The 20,628-nt window shown below is 46.4% G+C and overlaps 1 protein-coding gene across 1 annotated transcript; it reads left to right on the top strand.

The window, feature by feature from the left end:
- The first annotated feature begins 1,464 nt into the window (after positions 1–1,464).
- LOC147217837 (stereocilin) lies at positions 1,465–20,622 on the top strand. Its single transcript, XM_086174553.1, has 29 exons — positions 1,465–1,564; positions 1,653–2,771; positions 2,984–3,008; positions 3,105–3,663; positions 3,739–4,626; positions 4,732–4,794; positions 4,879–5,004; positions 5,553–5,719; positions 5,801–5,987; positions 6,066–6,181; positions 7,718–7,850; positions 7,968–8,150; positions 8,543–8,581; positions 8,661–8,849; positions 9,101–9,238; positions 9,829–9,887; positions 10,020–10,143; positions 10,272–10,354; positions 10,445–10,580; positions 11,054–11,256; positions 11,791–11,881; positions 11,977–12,148; positions 12,241–12,410; positions 12,579–12,734; positions 12,822–12,964; positions 13,230–13,378; positions 13,605–13,702; positions 19,829–19,976; positions 20,304–20,622. Exons 1-29 carry the CDS (start codon positions 1,465–1,467, stop codon positions 20,390–20,392), a joined length of 5,853 nt encoding a protein of 1,950 aa, XP_086030679.1. The 3' UTR covers positions 20,393–20,622.
- Positions 20,623–20,628: the final 6 nt, after the last annotated feature.

The raw sequence follows: 20,628 nt of genomic DNA on the forward strand, positions 1-20,628 counted from the left end.
GCCAAATTATCCCCCTGCGATTTTGATGACAGATGGAGTGGGAACATGTCTTGGAATTAAGCCAAGCGTGCCAATCTCAACATCTACTTTCACCAGATAATTTCCCTGTTGCTGTATGGAAGTTTCCAGCCTGGCAGGGAGCGGCAAACACAACAGATCCAGTTTCTCATTGAATATTCCCGTGGTGAATCGAGCCCTGCTCCGCTGAGTGATTGCCGTTCCCTGCAGTATTAATAATACAGGAGGAAGTTATTGTCCCGTCGCAGGCCTCGGTATCACACGACCGCTGCGAGCGGAGGCGGGTAGGGGTGCCGATCCTTTCACTCGGCCCCTCTTGGGTTGCGGTGTTGTGGGGGGGGGGGGGCTGCGGACAATCTGACTCTGAGGATCCTGCCGTTGCCGCTGCCGCTACTGTCTTCGCAAACGGCTCCATTGTACTCCTGACCGAGGGGTAAACGTGTCCGAACGATGACAGGCCGCTCAGTGCCGCCGGCCCGGTCCACCGGGTAAGACTACACCCTCCCCGGCAAACTCAGAGTCACAAGATGAGCTCCGGTTGAGTGGCGGTTCAATAGATAATCAGTCAGCGGGAGGCCTTGGACAGGTAGAGAAAAGGAAAGATATCCTGGATGTGATTAACATGATCCAGATTTTCGCCGTCTTTGAGTGCCTGGCTGAGCCGTGACCTTCCTTTAACCTTATGGTTGTAAAATAGATAATAAAAAATGGAGGTATAAGAAACAGCATTTTAGCTTCATGTCCTGATCCATACAGCGCACTCATTGTTTTTTTTTATACAATTTGAGGAAAAAAAAATTGTCTACCAGCACATTGTCAGGTGAGACAGGTTGGAAGCGGAGGCGGGAGGGGTGAAGGCTGACAGTGAGAGGCAGAGAAAGTGGTCGTGGTGGTGAAACACAGATCTCACCTCGAGTTGGGTCACTTCTTGTCCGAGTTGGATGCCACATGTCTCATCTGAAAGGACGTTCTGACATGCGTACGGTCGGTGAGTCCTCACATTTCTTTACATTGTTTTATGTCCATTTTTTTTCCGGGTGATCGCCAACATTTAAACTCAGTCGAATGAATGACATACTTAATGATAACCATTATTGTTCCTTCACAGGTTCAGGGATCAATATGGGCGTATACCAGTGTTTGTTTTTTTTAATTTAAGAAAGAGCTGTGCTATTTCATGACGAACAATTGGGCCCGTAATTCTTCTTGCCAAACTGTCTACTTTCAATCATTTAATCTTAGAGGACAATTACCTTCAGATAGCTTTCTTCAGATGATGTTAAAACCATCTGTTGAAATTTGTAAGGTGGTCATTAAGGTTTAATAACCCTCTCCACTGTGCAGCCAGCAAATACGGCGCCTGTCTAAACACAGAATATGTTTTTTAAATCAGCAAGGGAGAAGAAAATGAAGGGAAACATGTGACGTTGTTTTGCTCCGCGTGAAATGAAGATGGTGGAGAAAAAGCCGAGGGTCGCCGCTTGCAGACTCGCCAGCGTCATTGTTTGTGCCGTTTTGCTGGGACAGGGATCCCCCGAGAAGACCGGTGAGTGCATCGTCATCCGCGTATTCCGTGATGATATCTTCTTATTGAATTTTGCTTTCTGTAACCGGACCGGATGCCAACCTTTCAGGAGGCAGAGAGAATCGAGGAAATGCAATTTTAATGGAACTCCTTTCACGATGGAACAAAGGAAGTGGTGCGACTCTTCAAAAAAGCCCAGCGGAAACCAACAAGCCTCTCGGGCCGTGGGTGAGCAATATCGTGGGGGGCCTCAGAACGCTCGGTCTGCTTCCCGGCGCGAGCCTGGCCTCGCTGAGCAAGCCGATCGACAGACACCGTCTCTCCAGTTTCCTCTACAACATCTCCCATTACCTCCAAGAAATGGGCGCAGAACTGGAGGAGGCATCGGCGGAGCCGGATGAGGAACCCTTGTGGGAGAAAGTGCTCCATTTCTTTCTTCAGTCAGAAGGGGACGCCGCATTCAACCAGGGGAACGGCCGGCCGCCGCCTCGACCCAGCTTCCAAGTGCAGGACTGGTTTTTGTCCCTGAGGGGAAGCCAACACTGGGACTGGCTCTTGGGGCTGCTGCAGAGTCTGCTGACCCTCTTGCAGCGTCAGCCCCACCGACCCATTTTGACTTTCTTGTCACAGAACTGGACGACGGTGAATGCCGTGCTGGAAGCGGCTTTCCAGGCTCTGATCAGCGGGACCTACGGCCAAGCCAGCGCCGGCTTGCAGGGCTTCATCTGCGCGCTGAAGGGCCAGAGCGACTGTGCCTTCAGTGTGAGCTGGCTTCAGAAGCTCCTGCATTTCCTGGAGAGACAAAACTGGAAGCCCGTGGTCAGCTTACACCCCCCAGGGGAAGGCGCTGAACACAATCTGGACTCGAGCGCGTTCGGACGTTTAAAACCCTTCAGCTTGCCTCTCGAGGCCGCGGGGCTCGACGGATTTTCGGGGAACGCCTCCCTGGAGGGCACGAGACCACCGGAGGACGATTCCATGCAAAGCTTTCTCCTGCAGGCATTAGCACGTTCGGGCGGAGGCGGGAGAGGAGGCCAATCGGCCCAGAATAATCTCGCCCTGGTGCAAAGTTTGGACGGGCTGAGGAGGGGGCTTCTGCACAGGGTCGGTAGCTCCGTCTACGGTAATCTGAGGGAGAAAGTTTCACGAGTTACCATGGCGATGCTGAATGACATCAGCGGTCTGGTGGACGTGCCGCATCCCGACGCGCACGGGCAATGTTCGGTCGGTGAGTTTGTCGAATCCTGTCAAGTAGTTTAGATGAGGGCTCTGAGGAGAAACGTATAAAGAACTTGCCAAATGATTTCCAGCAGCATGTCGGCTTATTTCATTCAAACAGGAAAGATAGTAACGATAAAAAAGCTTTAGAATTGTCACAATAACCGTTGCTGTCTCAGCTAATTTGTTTTGTCAATCCTTATTTCATTTGTCTTTCTGAAGGCGACCTCAGGCAGCTCATCTTGTGGTAAGATTTTTTTTTCAGAACTTTCTGTTTGCACTTTTAAATTCCAAACAGATTCCCATTCGGTGACTGTTCTCCCCATCTGCGCGTTCGATGCAGGGGAATCAGACACAATGTGACGTGGAATACCCAGGACTTGGGCGTCGGTCCCGCCGGCCTCCCGAGCGCGTTCCCTTTCCTGTCCTGCCCGTCCGAGGACGGAGATGTTCCCGCGGGCCGGTCCGCCCCGGCTAAAATCTCGGTTTCCCAAAAACGAAAACGCCGTCGTGACGTCTCCGCCGCGGCTGCCGATAACCAGTTCAGCGGGCCACAAACGGAGAGGACGCCGAACGGGAACCAGCAGAGGGAGATGGAGCTCTCTGTCTCTGCGGAAATTCTGGAGGCGGCGTGCAATGAATCCATCCCAGGTTTGACCGGTGTTTCCAACTTCACCGTGTTCCTCTACTGTAAACTCTTTGAGGGAGAGAACGGGTCGGCGGATCCCGCCGCGGTCGACACGGGGCTGGATCTGCGGGCCACCTGCTCCGACGCGGCGTGGTACCTGTCTGCGGCGGAGGATGACTTCCTGTGGCTGCACATCTGTAGCGAGTACTATGCCAATGAATTCAACAACACGGTGTGCGCAAACTCAACATTCTGGCTGCAGAGAGCGCGGCAGGTAAGAATACCGTCGTTGAACGAGTGAAGTCGTGCTCCTTTACCTCGGTGCTTGATTTATCTTGGATATCCACAGGGGGCGAAGACGAAAAACTACCACGCTTTTAACAAGACGAGTATAGACGAGCTTTGCGCGCAGTTGACCGAGGAGGGTGCAGAGAACCCGGCGCTGGACCGAAACTGTCTGGCGCTGCTCGGCAGCAGATCACTCAGTGCCCGGGGGTTTAGGCGCTGCTTCCTGCCCAACAGCTCCGCCCTGATCTCAGCCATGTGTGGCAGGGAGTTCAGAGATCCACCGCAGGCCTCCTCAGAATTCAACTGGGCCGCAGCGTACTGCATCAAACTGCAAAACCACACCCTCGGCGATTCCTCCGAGGATACGTGTCTCTACAGGGACTGGCATGTGCGTAATTTCACCAACTCCACTCTCCTGGAGCTTTGCGGCCAGACACGAGGATTCCTAGAGTACATTTGTCTGAACATCTCGCTCTACCATCAGCTGCTGCGTTTAGTGCCCGAGATTTCTGACGTCTGCGCAGATCTGCGGGCCCGGCTAGAGGACAGGAAATGCTTTCTTCAGAGGTTTTTCGAACTGCTCCCGGCGCCTTATGAGTTTGATACTTCGCAGCTGTGCGTGGATCCGGCTCCCATGCTGATGGAGGTTTTGCACAAGTTGAGCGTGTGCGAGGTGGCGGGAGCGGAACACGAGGGGTTTTTAGCAGCACTCGGCTACGTGTTAAGAGTCTTGGACTTCATGGTGGGTCTGTCCTCGGGTCTGGATGAGGGGGAACGAGAGGCGAGGCAAGGTTTGGGTCAGGCCATCCTCCTCTCCAGTCTCCTTGACAACACATCCTGGACCACGCTGGAGCCGGAAGCGTCGATGAGCGTACTTCACACTGTGGGAATCTTCCTCCGCAGAGAGCAGAACACAACCCTCAAAAAAGACTTACTGAGCTGCTTCAGCGTAAGAGTTATTGAAAAACACATATTCGCTCTCTCACACACACCCGACACGCACACACACACACACACACACCGAGAGAATGACTTTTTTTTTCTGTTCTATCAGCCCGTCCTGTGGGACCTCATTCAGCGGAATGACAACTCCTCCGCTCTCAGGGTTCTGCTGCAGGTACTGAACTCTGCAGCTACATTCGCCGTGTGCTTTTCATTGCAGTCAAACTGTATATTTAGGTCAAGTATTCCCTCTCACCAGGAGTACCTCCAGATGCCAAGACACAGCATTCGTACTCTTGTGATGTCCGCTGAAAAGGATGCGGTGAAACGATTTCTCTCCCACATGCATCAAAGTTGGGATCAGCTGCATGTCGAAACCAGTCAGGTATGAATAAACCAGAAATGTTTAAAAAACATAGAAACATTTTTTTCCCCCTAAATTATATCTCATATAAAACCTGGCTGTAGGAAAAAATAATTGGAAGACCTGCTAGATAACTGTAGCATCGAATGAGGTGTTCCATTTAGATTGTCTTTGTGAAACATACTATTTTAAACATGGAGAAGTAATACTTGGGTGGTTCTGAAAATAAGTTCATTTTCTTCCAATCGGCAGGTAGAATTGCCTTCACAGGGAGTTGGATTCACACAAATCCGTATATGTATACATATACTGTGTGTGTGTGTGTGTGTGTGTGAAGTGAAAAATGAACTTTTTGTTGACACCATAACAAAGTAAGAGATAAAAGGGAATACAGTAATATAATTTCACTGTCTGACAAACATACCAGATGGGGCTACATTCCGAACTGTCTCCACGTTATCTAAATAAATGACATCGCCCATTAAAGGCTGATATAATCCCGTAATCCTTACGCAGTTGACTGAATCCACAACGGTTTCTGAACCGCTCTTCTCCTCTTCCTCTGTCAGGCCTCACAAAAAGAGCTGCAGGCCATGGAAACAATGACCGCTGCCTTCATCCAGAAGTTCCCCCGAGTGACCCCTGAACTCTTTGTGGACCTGTCACAGTTCATTCCCTTCATGTCCGTCTCTGATATCATGAGCTTCCCCGCCTCGCTGATAGTCAATGACAGCGTGTAGGTTGCTGACCATAAGATAATCACAGGCGGCCCGCGGTTCGTCAGCTAACCGATGCAAAACGCTTATTTCGTCCGAAGGTTGACGGCCATACGTGACCACAGCTCGGGGATGAAGTCCCCGCAGAAAAAGGCCTTCCTGAAAAGACTCCTGCAGTCGAGCGTGGTTGGCGACGTCCCCTCCTGGCCGCCATATTTTATCAGTTCCATCCTTCCCCTGCTGCCTTACCTGCCGGTCAGTTATTTCCATCAGCTGACCTCTCAACAGGTGAGGTGTCACGCCGTCACACTCTTTTGCAGGTACCCGCTGAGCGTGGAAACTCGGTGACACGAACGTCTCCCACAGTTAACCCCTCTGACGGAGTTCCTAGGCAACAGCAGTCTGGACAGCGTACGAGGGCGCCATGTGCTTCGGACCATTTTCGCCAAGAAGAACAATTTGACCGTCGATGACATACTGAGGTTTGACGCGGAGAATCGATACTTGTTCATTTTGAGGAAAAGGAAAAGCACTGACAGGCTCGGGAGTCGAATATCCCTTTAAGGCGCTCGGATTGTTTTTTTTTTTGTTTTTTTTTTTAAAGATTATAACTGTACAAAACCGCAATGCCGGCTTTGGCACAGATAGAAATATCACAGAGAAAAAACAACATGGTTGTTCTTTGTGAGTTTTTTTTTTTTTGATGCGCTGATCCTGCGATAAGCTGATGGCCGTGTGTAAATATTAAATCTAAACTTTTCAGCATAAAATAATGCTGTATATAACATTAGCATAATATTTGATTAAAACTAATGATCAATGCCGGGGTTGTGGAACTCAGTATCAGTCTGATGTTTGCTATTCGAGGGCTATTAGTGAATATAAAAGTTGCATCTGCTTTTTATTCTATTAAATAATGACGCCTGCATTAATATGATTACTGGTTCTTGTAATAACTTCTAATCACCAGGCTACAAAAGTAGAGCTCTCAGAAAAGTAATTCAATGTATTAAAATGTAAAGCTATTACATAAATGACACAAAATTAATTGGATGCATTGCAGATATATAGATATAGGACAGCCTTGGTCTTGTCTATAAATGTAATTAGGTTCAAGGCAAGTTATGCTTAAAGGGATTACAGGATTATAATGCTGTTACAGAGGTTATTGATATACAGACGCCACAAGCAAGAACATATCTAAGCTAAGGACCCGAGTTAAACTTTCTGCTGGTAAAGAAATGTCTATACATATGAAGTTGTTGCATTCCGTGTCACATTAACACGTTGACTTGCCTGCTGTCCGTGCACTTTTCCAATACCATGCTTCGCTAAGATAAAACTCTCCAGAGTTTGTTGCACAAAGCCATATGGGAAGGAGCCCACAGGAGCCACACAGCAATATCAGAAAACGACTTAGCGGATAATTAGGTGAACCATCTGTCTGGGAAACATCAAGAAAAGCCTCAGATGCGGTGTTTTTTGGGCTCTTCTCTCATTAAAGTAAGTTCCATCCGTTCGGATTAAACCGAAAGCGCGGCAAATACCATGCTGACCTTAAAAAAAAAAGTGAAAAAAGAAAACAGAAACTGCTGATTGTGTGAACAGCTTTTATTGCAGGAACAAAGAGATAACTTGACAGGCGGAAAATGAATTTTAACTGGATCTTATAGTTGTGCTCTTTCAGCTGCTTCTCAGTTTCAAGGTACTAACTTGGACACATTTGGTCAGATCAAGTATGAGGCTCTGTCTCCAGGATGCCGTACAATTAGTTGTAATTCAGACGTCGACGCATCGGTTTTGCTCCTTTTACCTTCGAGTACTGAGGGTGTAATTGAGTGGTGCAATATCAAATATAGAAAAGCTAATAAACACTAACATTTGCCCTTGATTTGCCCAATGCATATTTGTCTTTGCTCATTTTTTTCCCTCAAAATTCTAACATCCGCTCAAAGCAATATATTTTTCAATTTCCAAAAAATTCCTTTTTCGCTATGACGTCTTCTCCCCCCTTGTAGGTTGGGGGGTCTCGCGTGTTACTTGGATCCGGAGGAGTTGCAGTCATTTCTCCAGGACTCAGCCGTGCCCTCTGCCCTTTGGCAGCAGCTGGTTCATTGCACATCGCAGGGTTTCATCAGAGCCGATGGCAGGGTGAGACGCACATCCCATCCTCTTAGTGACAGTTAGTGCATCCCAGAAAAGCCTTAAAACATCAGACTAAACCATCTCTCCGGCTCGGATCGTCTGATCATTTATCTTCTCCCTCAGCTGTCCACTTGGTTAATACCGGCAGTCCAGAGATGGAACGCCAGCAGCATGGCTCCTCCGGAGCTGCACGCCCTCGGCGCGCTCCTGCCCCTGTTGGGAGCTTCTTTTTTACAGTCGCTTCCTTCTCAGCAGCTCCTGGAAATCCTCTCCCAACCAGGATTACGCAAATTTTCTCCAGCACAGGTCAGCAACAAGTATCCCACTCATTCGGGGAACATGATGGGATGTAATGCCGTGAGATGAACACACTTTCTCAGAGTCAGTGAAAATGTGTTTTTTTTTAATATGAAATTGACTTTCTAAATGAGACGGACATCCCTGAGCAAATACGATTGTGAAATAGTACGATTTATTGTTCTTATTTTATCATTTATGTCAAGGCCGTTTATGGAACGCTGTTATTTTGTGTGAGATTGATAACCGCTGTCCTTGAGACTTTTTCACGGCCATGTCCTTCCAGCTGAAGGGACTCAGATTCCTCCGAGAAAAATACGCGACCTTCGCCCTGGATGCTTAAACCGCCGATCTTTTGGATTAATCCTTAATTCTGCTTTATTATCATTCTTTAAATTCAGGCATTTACATTGCTATCCAAGATTTCAAAAGAAACCAATGTAAGTAGAGATGTTTAAACATTCATGTTGATAGCGGTCAGCTTTACTCTAAGTGCTGTGTGTTTCCCCTCCCTGCCAGCTCACGGTGGAAAAACTGTGCAGACTGAAGCCTTTACTCGCCGGTCTCTCCCCCGCTGTGCTGCGTGACCTCCGCTGGCCTGAGATCAGTGACACCGCCCACTGCCGTTGCTGGAAGACCTTGCTGACCGAGCTGAAGCCCGGCCAAAAAGCCATGCTATACAGTGCAATCCAGGAGGCCACGGTTTCTGTTTTCTTCCTCCAGTGCATCAGTTTCTTTCTCTGTTCATTCATCTTTAATCGTCGCTCCCAGCTCAGGCTCGGTTGTCAATGAAAGCTGGACTCGATGAAACGAACCGTCCGAATGCTGCCGTGTCCGACATATTACGTTCTCGAAAAGCCTCGTCTCGATCGGTGCCGGTTACCGTAGCGTCGTATGATGGGATTATCGAAACGGATACGGGCTTCCGTTTTTTGACGCGCGTTTTATTTTCCCCTCAGGCCCTGCAGCAGATCACACAGCAAGCAAACTGTCTGATGCCCATCGTCCCTCTGAGGAAGCTAATGGAGGCGTTGGACGGAGACAAAGTCCCAGCGGACGTCAGCTTCCGCAGAGACATCGATTGGTCGCCACAGCAGGTGCGTATTCCGCCGCAGTTTAACGCCCCGGTGATGGGAAAACACCAGGCCTCCGGTCCTCTCACAAAAGAAGAGAAAAAAAAAACCCAAACAAATGTTTACAAGCTTTGGTCTTTGCTCTCATTAATCTGCAAGTCATTCGACATGCTTCATATGAGCCTTGCGGGATACATTAATGCTCAATTCGGATCAGCCTCCATCAAGCTAATTAGTTTGGCTGCTGTACAATGGGGTGGAAGAGTGTAGCATAAATTAATAATAGCTTCGGCTCAAAGGGAGTTTGTCACAGCCAAAAGTGCACGTGTCCGCTTTCGCCACCTGTTGTGAGGCGAGAGAGACCCGAATCAAATCACTGAGGACCGAGGATAAAAGCACTGTTGTCTACTTCAAAATACTTATTAAAAGTAAAATATCCGGATTGATCCAAATATGAAATATTCAGTGAACTGAAGTTTAGATAACGGGGGCGGGGGAGAGTTTGCCGTCCCGGAGCCGATTGAACGGGTCTTCAAAGGTTTGAGGTAGGAAGTCTTGGATTTGATGTCTCTTTCAAGCTAATTCGCATCCCTACACCCCGTATTTCCGGACAGTCTCAACTTCTGTTCAAGCGCATCGGCGAATTCGAAAACATCACCATGGCGACGGCGAGGTAGGTTGGACCTCGTGAGCCAGAATTATCTCCGCTTGCAGGCTTAATTGAACAGTTTTAACAAATGCATGCAGACCCGGTAATTCTCGTTCGATAAGCAATTAAATTACAGGCCGTCCGTCTCTCTCGTAGAGACTTGGGTCGAGTCGCCGGTGGAATGACTTGTGACTTATTAAAACTTTTGGCCAATCACACGGAGTTCGCAGAGTTGCTCCAGATGATGGCTGGACTGCCCGGAGGTCTGAGACCTGCCATGGTGAGGAAGAAACAAACACCTTGAAGCTGCACGCTACAGTGAATCTTTCACATACAAGTAAAAATTCAAGACTAATTGTATATTTTGACGAGGAATTAGTTTTCATGTTTTTATAACTCTTCTGCCAGCGAAAATGTATCATAGAAGAACTGAGGAAGAAACCTCAAGCTGATCTCAACGCTCTGAGTCCTGGGTTTTCTGCCACGTTACCGTGCGTCTCTGCTTATCGATTCATCATATTTAAAAATGTTTATCGGTCTATTTCTTTATAACAACACCTATTTCCGTACGTCTTTCCCAGGGTCTCAATGATAGAGGGCCTTTCAAACACATCCTTCAGGGCTGTTCTGGACTACGTTCAGGCGCATTTCGACGATTTCCTTCAACTGCCACTTTATAAACAAACAAACCTAGCGGAGAAGATCGTCGCTGAGGTGGTAATGATGAAATACACGCTATTTATTTTTATTGCAAGGCATCACAGGATAGACAGCAGTTGACTTCATCCATTTATACAAAAATGTGAATTCCAATAAACTAGTTGTGTGCAATTTAGAAGGACCATTAATACCATCCAGCCAAGGAGCTGGCTGACTGCATAGTAATGCAGTGCCAATATGTGGTTTTTAATATTCATGAAAAATAGGCAGACTGAAAATTCAGAGCAAACTCAGAGATACGGAGATGATCTCTTATTTGACTTATTACTGGGTCGGCATCGGTGGTACCAAATAATATATTTGATTTATATAAAGAGAAGAATACAACTAACCAGCTGATCATACAGCAAGCACTGAAATTAAAAAGGAGACAGAAATGAAAAGACGAAGCTGCCCCGAATCCTAGGAAATCCATTTTTATTATTAATCTTCGCAATCCGGGCCTATTGACAATATGTGGCGCCTTGCAGGGCTCCTCCCAGGCTAAAGGCAGGATTGATGGCTCAACCCTGGACATCCTGGGACCCCTGCTGCCTTTCCTGGACCAGGGCAGCTTGGCTCTGGTGGACAGAGGCGCGCTGGTGCTGCGCCTCGAGGAGATGCGGAGCTTCTGCCTTCCTGACGTGGCTCTGAGAGATATAAGTGGTTTACTTACGCAGAGAAACATGATGGGGTAAAAGTCCTTCCTGATAACACCGTACATTCTTCTCAAAGATATTACAGGAGGTGTGACACCGGTGTTGCGCTCCCACTGTTAGTTTCCATGGGAATGAAAAGGGAGGACTATTTAGGATTATCAAAAGGTTTTCAGATTTATTCACAGGGAATTGTGATGACAGTCATCTAGGTGGTCTTTTTTCTGAAAATAAATGGTAAACTTATTGTTGCCATGCCATTAGGGCATCTCAGCCCGCCCGTCTGTCTGTGTGTCTGCAGGCAAGATGTAATTAATCCAAATCCAAATCATAATTTGGACTAAGGCAATACTGAAAATGAATTATTCAAAAGCTATTTCCAAAGTTTGTCACAGAAACCCTTAAAGTAATGCTATTAGACGTTGAGATCCATCAATTCGCTCAAATCATTCATCCATCGAAACAATCTCAGTTTGTTTCCTCCCCTAACTTGCTGTCCGACGGGTTCACATGAACAGCGGTTCTATGGGAATGTTTTGTCAGTTTTTTTTTTTTTTTTGTTTGTTTGTCAGGGAGCCGTCCAAATGGCAGGTTGGAGACGTGGAACATTTGGGAAGACTGGTGTTTTCTTTGTCAACAAAACAGATGAATTCCATCCCGCTGGTGAGTGCCAAGGGCACCGGCGAAGACCGTCGCTCGGCTCGAGTTTTTATCTGGCTTTCCGAGAGCCGCGCACGACGTGTTGTCCTGCTGTGCAGACGGTGCTGAACAAGGATACGGTGGAACAGGTACTGGAGGGTCAAACGCGTTGGGAGGAGAGCGCAGTGGGCGGAGCCTGTATGAGCAGCTGTATGGACCGATATCGGCAGAGACAGCAGAGGCAGAGTCTCCTGCGAGGAATAGTTAAAGCACGAAACCGGGGGGCCAAAGGTTCAGTGTTTTCCATTTCAATACTCCAACCCACAAAGACTTTGACCGGTTCTGATTAGTTGTGTTTTTTTTTCTGATGTTCTCCGGAGCAGCGCCGGTTCCAAGCTGTGCAGACATCAGAGGGACGGCCCCCTCGGCGTGGACGACCTCTCAGCTGAGCCGCATGTCACAGGAGGATCTGAGACAGTGTTCGGAGGTCTTAGGCCAGGATGCCTCGCTGAGCTCTGGGCAGCGCCGGGCAATCTGGGTGAAAATCAGGCAGGTAAAGACCTTAAGAAGGTGAAATAAGAGACGGTTTTAAAGAGCGGTCTGAGGTTGTTGCAGCCATGGAGGTGTTTCACATATATACAAACAAGTTTCTCAGATTCCAAGGCAGGGATACGCCTGAAGTGGTGACAGAGTCAGGTTTTGATATCATCATTCTGTCCAGTCCCTGGGGCCGGTGAGCACGCTGACGGCAGAACAGCTCCTGGCTCTGGGCTCTGTGGTGACCGAAATGGGCGAAAAAGAGCTGCACGATGCCGGTTTGACAGATCTGGGTGTGTTGACCCATTTGGGGACGCTAACCAACTGGAGTCCAAGAAAGGTGAAGCGATCTACTCATTTATGAAGCATTGAGTCTGTTTGTCAAGGTTTGTTGAATTATTTTGGGTTTTTTTTTTTTTTTTTAAAGATGAGAGCCTTGGTATCAGGTGTGATGAAGAAGCGCAAACAGAAAGTGGAGCAATTCACCGCGGAGGATCTGGTGACGTTCGGCCATCTCATCTGTGGCCTGCATCCCTCTGAGATGAAGAGGCTGAACCCTCACACTCTCAGGTAGTTTTTAAAAACAAAACATCCAAGACAACGAAAACAAATCCTCCCAATGGAGCTGCAGAGCTCTTTGAAAAGTTGATCAATGCACACCGCATACACACACGCATGCACGCACACACACACACACACACACACACAAACTCTCTCTCTCGCATGGATAATAGCTGAGGGTGCAGGCAAATTCCTTTTTTCACAATTTCCTTCTAAACACATTTTGCATATGCTCAGATGATGAAATTCCAAATCTTCTTTCCTCAAACTGCAGTCTGGCTGTCTTGTTCTTGCGAGAGATGTCCCTGCCTTGTACAGAGCAGCAGATGGAGGCGCTGACAAGCTGCTTGTCCAGACCGGAGGCGTTTGGTCCAGTCAGTGCTTGGGGAGCAGAGGTTTTCACTGAAATTGGGACATTGGCAGGTACAGCAGAACATTATATCCCTGATGATATAAAGTATTATTTTTGGTCTACGGTTTTTTTATTGTTTTTGAGTGAGGATGAGAGAAAAAGGAAATGACAGATCATAGATGTATGGGAATAATTAAAAATGAATTCACCGGGGATCGTGGATGGAACTTAACAAAATGATGATATAAGTGAATTTAATCTAATTGTAATGTTTGTGAAACATCCATCTTTTCTCAGCGGGCCTGGAGGACATTGTGTTATCAGCAATGACACAGGAACAAGTGGAAGCAGTCACCCCTGAAGCGATCGCCCTGATGTTACCACATAAGATGGCTGTGAGTTTGACCTTTGAGGGCTATCTGATCAGGAATACTTATTCCATGATAATAATTGATTTCAAAGGTTGTTCATGGGAAACAAAGATGTAACGAAGCTCCGTTCGGACCAAAATGTCCTCATAATCAAGGAGAAAAAGGAGGTTACATGGTAAAGGTGGCTGAATTCAATGTGGCTGCTTCAATTGCAGGATGCTGGCAGTGGCTTGCTGTCGCACTGTCATGGCTTATAAGAGCGTTTGGATAAAACAGCAACGCCACCAGAAGGTTATTAAATTTCTCTGAGGTAATTTGCACAACAGGCGCTGTGGTAATTAGTTGGGGTTGGACAGAGACAGGGTTTATAAGCGTGCTGCTGATGCAGATTTTTTTAAAGAGGAAAAAAATCTGTTATGTACTGCATTTTCAGCGGCGAGAATCACAGTGGCAGGAAATTAAAATCTGGGGGATCAAGAGGAAAGTTCGGGGGGCAAAAAAAGGAGCAGACCAGATCCCTGAAGTCAGAGCCGTTCCAGAAGACTTGGCCCGTGGTTCTGAAGACTCAAAGCCAGCTAGCGTGCTAAAACCCAACCAGCTAAGAACAGAAATCGGAGATAACGGACAGAATTTCTAGCAGTCTTGGCATTACTCTTAGGAAAACTGTTTGTGAACAGAACGCCTCCATAATTATCGCCAAGAAGGCATCCATCATTCTCGGCCATGTGATGGTCCCTACAATCTGAAAGATGCATTTGACTGAAGTCCTTCAATCCGCTGAGAAATGCAGCCTCAGGGCAGCACAGGCTAGTGTCTACCTAAGCCGCTCCCGAGCCCAGATAAATTTCCTTCAGGTTGCATCAGGAAGGGCATTCGGCGTAAAACTTTTGCCCAAACCAAACATACGAATCAAACCTTGCAATCTCATACCGGATCAATCGAGGCCCAGGTTAACAACGACCACCATTGGTACTGATGACCTACAGGGTGCCAGTGGAAACCGGGCAACTGTGGAAGAAGGAGGAGAGAGGGACGGTGTGTTGGGAAGAGAGAGAAGAGGAAAGGCAAGAGTGTGGGACTGAGAGCAGGGATTTTGAATATTGGGACTATGACAGGAAAAGGAAGACAGTTGGTCAACATGATGCAGAGAAGGAAAGTGAATACGCTGTGTGTCCAGGAGACCAGGTGGAAAGGTAGTAAGACAAGAAGATTAGAAGCAGGCTTTAAGTTGTACTATCATGGTACTGCCGGGTAGAGAAATGGAGTAGGGGTTATCTTGAAGGAGGAGTTTGTTAAGAATGTTCTGGAGGTGACAAGAATATCGGATAGACTTCTGAGTCTAAAATTGGAAACTGAAGCTGTGATGCTCAATGTTGTTGATGGCTATGCCCTGCAGGTCGGATGTGAGTTAGAGGAGAAGGAAAAGTTCTGGAATGAGTTGGATGAAGTGATGCTGAATATCCCCACAGATGAAAGAGTGGTAATTGGTGCAAACTTCAATGGGCATGTTGGCGCAGGCAATAGAGGAGATGGAGAAGTGATGGGCAGATTTGGTATACAGGATAGGAACACAAAGGGTCAGACCATAGTGAACTTTGCAAAAAGGATGGAATTGGCTGTAGAGAACACTTTTTTTCCAGAAAAGACAGGAACACAGGGTAACTTATAAGAGCAGAGATAGGAGCACGCAGGTAGACTACATCTTGTATAGACGAGGTAACCTGAAAGAGATCAGTGACTGCAAGGTAGTTGTAGGTGAGAGTAAAGCCAGACAGCATTGGATGGTGGTTTGTAGGATGACTCTGGTGAAAAGGAAGATCAAGGGGATCTGGGCAGTGCAGTGGAAAAAGTGGTTGAAGCTGAATAGGGAGGAGTGTTGTATGATTTTCAGGGACGAGTTGAGAAAGGCTCTGGGTGGTCAGGGAGAGCTTCCAGATGATTGGACAACAACAGCTAGTGTTATCAGGGAGACAGGTAGGAGAGTACTTGGTGTGGAAGGTAAGTAGATAAGGATAATTGGTGGTGAAATGAGGAAGTGTAGGAGTATCTACAGAGAAAGCGGTTAGCAAAGAAGAAGTGGGACATTGAGGGGACTAATTAGAACAGAGAGGAGTACAGGGAGATAGAATATAAGGTAAAGATAGTGGTAGCAAAGGCAAAGCAAAGGGTGTATGATGACTTGTATGCTCAGTTGGACAGTAAGGAGGGAGGGAATGATCTATACAGGTTGGCGAAAAAGAGAGATACAAATGGAAAGGATATTCAGCAGGTCCGGGTAATTAAGGATAGAGAGGGAAATGCATGGACAGATGCTAGAAGAGTGATGGGAAGATGGAAAGAGCACTTTGAAGAACGGATGAATGAGTAAAATGAAAGAGAGGACAGGGTATAAGAGGTGACTATTGTAGACTACAAAGTAGCAGAGATTAGTAAAAGTTAAGTGAGGAAGGCATTGAAGAGGATGAAAAGTGTAAAAGACAGTTGGTTCTCATGACATACATGTGGGGGTATGAAAGTGTCTTGGAGAGGCAGGGGTAGATTTTCTGACTCGATTATACAGCAGGATCTCAGAGAGTGAGAAGATGCCTGAAGAATGGAGACGAAGTGTGATGGTGGCCATTTTTAAGAATAAAGGGGATGTGCAGAATTGCGACAACTATAGAGGGATAAAGTTAATGAGCCATACAAGAAACCGTTACAATGACAAAAAGACAGGAGGCAGAACTCAAGGTTGCAGAGATGAAGATGTTGAGGTTCTCTTTGGGAGTGACCAGGATGGATAGGATCAGGAATGAGTTCAGAGAGACAACATATGTTAGATGTTTTGGAGAGAAGGTCAGAAAAGCCAGACTGAGATGGTTGGGTCATGTACAAAGAAGGGAGAGAATACATTGGTAGACGGATGCTGGAATTGGAGCTGCCAGGCAAGAGGTCTCGAGGACGACCAAAGAGAAGATTTATGGACGTAGTGAGAGAAGATATGAAGGTAGTTGGTGTGAGAGAGGAGGATACAGAGAATAGTGTTAGATGGAGAAAGTTGATTCGCTGTGGCGACCCCTGAAGGGAAAAGCCGAAAGAAGACTTAGAGAGTGAGAAGATGCCTGAGGAATGGAGACAAAGTTTCCATTTTTAAGAAAAAGGGGGATGTGCAGAATTGCAGCAGCTATAAAGTTGATGAGCCACACAATGAAGTTATGGGAAAGAGTAGTGAAAACAAGACTGAGAGCAGAAGTCAGCATTTGTGAACAGCAATATGGCTTCATGCCTAGAAAGAGTACTACAGATGCAGTGTTTTCTTTGAGAATGCTAATAGAGAGGTCCAGAGAAGGCCAGAGGGAGCTGCATTGCATTTTTGTACACCTAGAAAAAGCATACGACAGGGTGCCAAGAGAGGAACTCTGGTGTTAGATGAGGACATCTGGAGTGGCAGAGAAGTATGATAGACTGGTGCAGGACATGTATGCTAGCTGTGTGACAGTGATGACATGTGCTGTAGGGGTAACAGAGAAGTTCAAGGTGGAGGTGGGACTCCATCAGGGATCAGCTCTGAGCCCCGACTTGTTTGTACTGGTGATGGACAGGTTGGCAAATGAGGTTAGACAGGAATCCCCATGGAACATGATGTTTGCAGATGACATTGTGATCTGTAGTGAGAGCAGAGAACAGGTTGAGGAAAATCTAGAGAGGTGGAGGTATGCGCTGGAAAGGCGAGGAATGAAGGTTAGCCGCGGCAAGACAGAGTATATGTGTGTGAATGAGAGGAACCCGGGTGGAACGGTGAAACTACAAGTAGTGGAGATCAAGAAGTTCGAGGATTACAGGTACTTGGGGTCAACAGTCCAGAGCAACGGAGAGTGTGGAAAAGAGGTGAAGAGACGTGTTCAAGCAGGTTGGAATGGGTGGAGAAAAGTGTCAGGGGTACTATGTGATAGAAGACTATCGTCCAGAATAAAAGGAAAGGTGTACAAGACAGTGGCAAAACCAGCAGTGATGCTGTATGGCCAAGAAATAGTAACAATGACGAAAAGACAGGAGGCAGAGGTGGAGGTTGCAGAGATGAAGATGCTACGGTTCTCTTTTGGGTGTAACCAGGATGGATAAGATCAAGAATGAGTCTATCAAAGGGACGGATCATGTTAGATGTTTTGGAGAGAAGATTAGAGAAGCCAGACTGAGATGGTTCGGTCTTGTACAGAGGACGGATCGTGAATATATTGGTAGACGGATGCTGAAATCGGAGGTGCCAGGCAGGAGGTCTAGAGGAAGACCAAAGAGAAGATTTATGGACATAGTGAGAGAGGATATGAAGGTCATTGGTGTGAGAGAGGAGGATACAGAGAATAGGGTTAGATGGAGAAAGTTGATTCGCTATGGCGACCCCTGAAGGGAAAAGCCGAAAGGAGACAAAGTTCAATCCTCTGAGTCTATATGGGTTAGATCCTTCTGTCACATTCAGAGGAAGCAGATTGACCCAAATCCAGGACTCAGCAGAGAGGAATCAAAGCACCTGGAGTTTAATCTTATAAACAAACTTACTGAGCTCGATAAGGCAAAACAGAGAAGGCAACACAGTCACTAAGACGATGTTAAAAATAGAAAATCATCTACTCCGCAACGAGAAACGTGTAAAAGAAGACGAGGGCAGGTAAAGAGCTGACTGGGCAAACATGAGGAAGAGATTGTGCTGATGAAGACAGATTGGCAAACCACGGTGGGCCCCCCACCCCTCCACACATACAAGGAAAAAGTCAAACAAAGACAGGAAGAAAAACGGATAAAGACACAGTGGACGGCTCTCTAGATAGTAAAACAGGCTGATAAACACAGTTAGCTAAAACCAGATGAATACACTCAATAGTCTAAATGTGGAGAATAAGTCAAGCCCCCCAATTCAGAATAAAATAAAACATCGGAACCGTGGCAACATGTTTTCATATCAGCGCATACTAGCAGGCACATCTGTAAAACAGATAAATCTATCTGCAATAGGCCCACTTTGGACAACACTGACGGATTGGTGGAGCCCTGCAATGGGGCCCCACCGGGGAAATCTCATCTTGAGTCCACGAGCTGTTTTGAAATACCCCAAGATATGAAAATGGCTGGATATGATGAGGAGCAGGACTGATGGGCTCAGAGAAAGGAAGCGAGTCCTCATTAAAACCGGAGGCTAAAACGCTAACCGAGGGGTGGATCAGTCTGCCACGAACATCGCAGCAGAAAGCAGCACAAAGAAACACAGTTATATAACTCAGGGGGGAGGGGGGGGCACAATTTTCTGTTTGTCTGCTCACAAACGATATCGTGAAGTGTTTGTGATACCAACAAAACCTAAAAGCGAACTCCATCTCATAAGCAACAGTCAAAACATAGTGAAAATCACCTTTGTCAAAGCTCTGTGTGCGATAACCTTGAGAACATTCAAAAGCATTTAAACGCAAGCAAACTGGACGATGAATACAAGTTTTAGTTTTCGGTAATCGAGCATTTTTCAAAAGGCTTGAAAGTTTTTTGTTTTTTTTTAAATAATATTTGCAAGTTTTGCCCAGTGTTTTTGTCTTTGAAAAAAGACAAGTATATCAGCAAAGAACTGGCAAGCAATTTTTCAAAACAAAAGAAAATTAATCCGCCGGACGAAGGGAAATACACAAAGACACGAATTGAAATTCACCATCAAAATACAGAATACAATATGCAAACGATCTATGATACAAGAAAACACTCATTATATGATAAATAGACAAGTACTAGTTTTGAATGCATGAAAGTCAGAATAAGAATCAGAATCTAAGAAATGTTATTTGTGCCAAGAGACAATCGGAGGGCACGTGGGGGTGCAAAGTATCGTAGAACGGATTCAACATCCATAAATGTATAAAATAAAAATAAGGTAAAAATAAAGTGAAGTAAACCCTAATATCTGTAAATAAACTGTTCATCTGTGTAAATGGCTGCTCATGTGTTCAAATGGTTGTACATCTATAAATATCTGTACAATTGGCCAAAAAAAAACATTATACATCCATGCAATGCGCCCTACATTTATACAATGAAAATAACAAAGCAGTAGAGCACAGACAAGAATAGATAGTCCCTCGACTACGAATGACCCTTCCTAAATTACAAAGTACTTTGTGTTGAGTTGGACAGGTGGTGTTCAGCGCAGCTCAGCTGTCGTGGCTGAGTGTGGAGCAGGCGTGGGCCGTCACCCAGGACCAGTGGACGGAGCTGGACGCTAAGCAGAGACACGCTGTCAGACTGGCCCGGTATGAGGGAGATGTCCCACCAGAGATGAGGGGTATGTTGAAACAAAATGCTAATAACCTCCCTTAACCCCCAAGTCCCCCCAAAGGCCTCAGCTCATAATGAAACAGTTGCAGCCTCCTGTGGACAGGTGCTGTTATTAGTCTGCGGCTCAGAGAGCTCAGCATGGCACGACTGAGACTTGCACCGCATTGTTTCAATGCCATTCTGCTGCCCATGTTAAAAAAACAAGATTATTTCCCCGAGCTTTGGAATTCGCTGGAAAGACATATGCTTTTATTCTGATAATTCTACAAAGCAATTTGAGTGTGAGCTGGGATTTGAAGTGATTACGGATTCTCCGTTTTCTTCGGTCCCACAGGAAGAAATTCAGCTGCAGCAACCTTGAACACACACCTCTTCACCATAACCTCCCTCGTCCTCTGTCCCCTGTTGTGGCTACTTGTTTAAAAATACTGGAAAAAAGACCAGCTGTCCTTTCATTTCCCAGTATCTTTATATGTCAAATAAATATTTTTGAACTGCTCTTTTTCTACCGGGTGTTCATTATTTGCATATTTTGATGTATCCATCTTTAAAAAAAAATTGGAAATGGATAAGGCAGCAAAAGCCGCAGAGGGCTTTAAAACATAGAGGATGACACCGGGATCTACCAGTGGGACTCTACAACATGTAATACACTTGAG

This window comes from Fistularia commersonii, chromosome 27 (assembly GCF_037954325.1).
Source record: "Fistularia commersonii isolate RoL2024-O1a breed Wild chromosome 27, RoL_Fcom_v1.0, whole genome shotgun sequence".
Taxonomy (NCBI): Eukaryota; Metazoa; Chordata; class Actinopteri; order Syngnathiformes; family Fistulariidae; genus Fistularia; species Fistularia commersonii.

What these genes read in the sequence shown, in the direction of transcription:
- LOC147217837 (XM_086174553.1), top strand. Translation starts at nt 1,465, where the DNA reads ATGAAGATGGTGGAGAAAAAGCCGAGGGTCGCCGCTTGCAGACTCGCC. An exon ending in TGCATGTCGAAACCAGTCAG is followed by an intron (nt 5,005 to 5,552) that starts GTATGAATAAAC and finishes TTCCTCTGTCAG; the next exon opens with GCCTCACAAAAAGAGCTGCA. An exon ending in ACGCAGAGAAACATGATGGG is followed by an intron (nt 11,257 to 11,790) that starts GTAAAAGTCCTT and finishes TTTGTTTGTCAG; the next exon opens with GGAGCCGTCCAAATGGCAGG.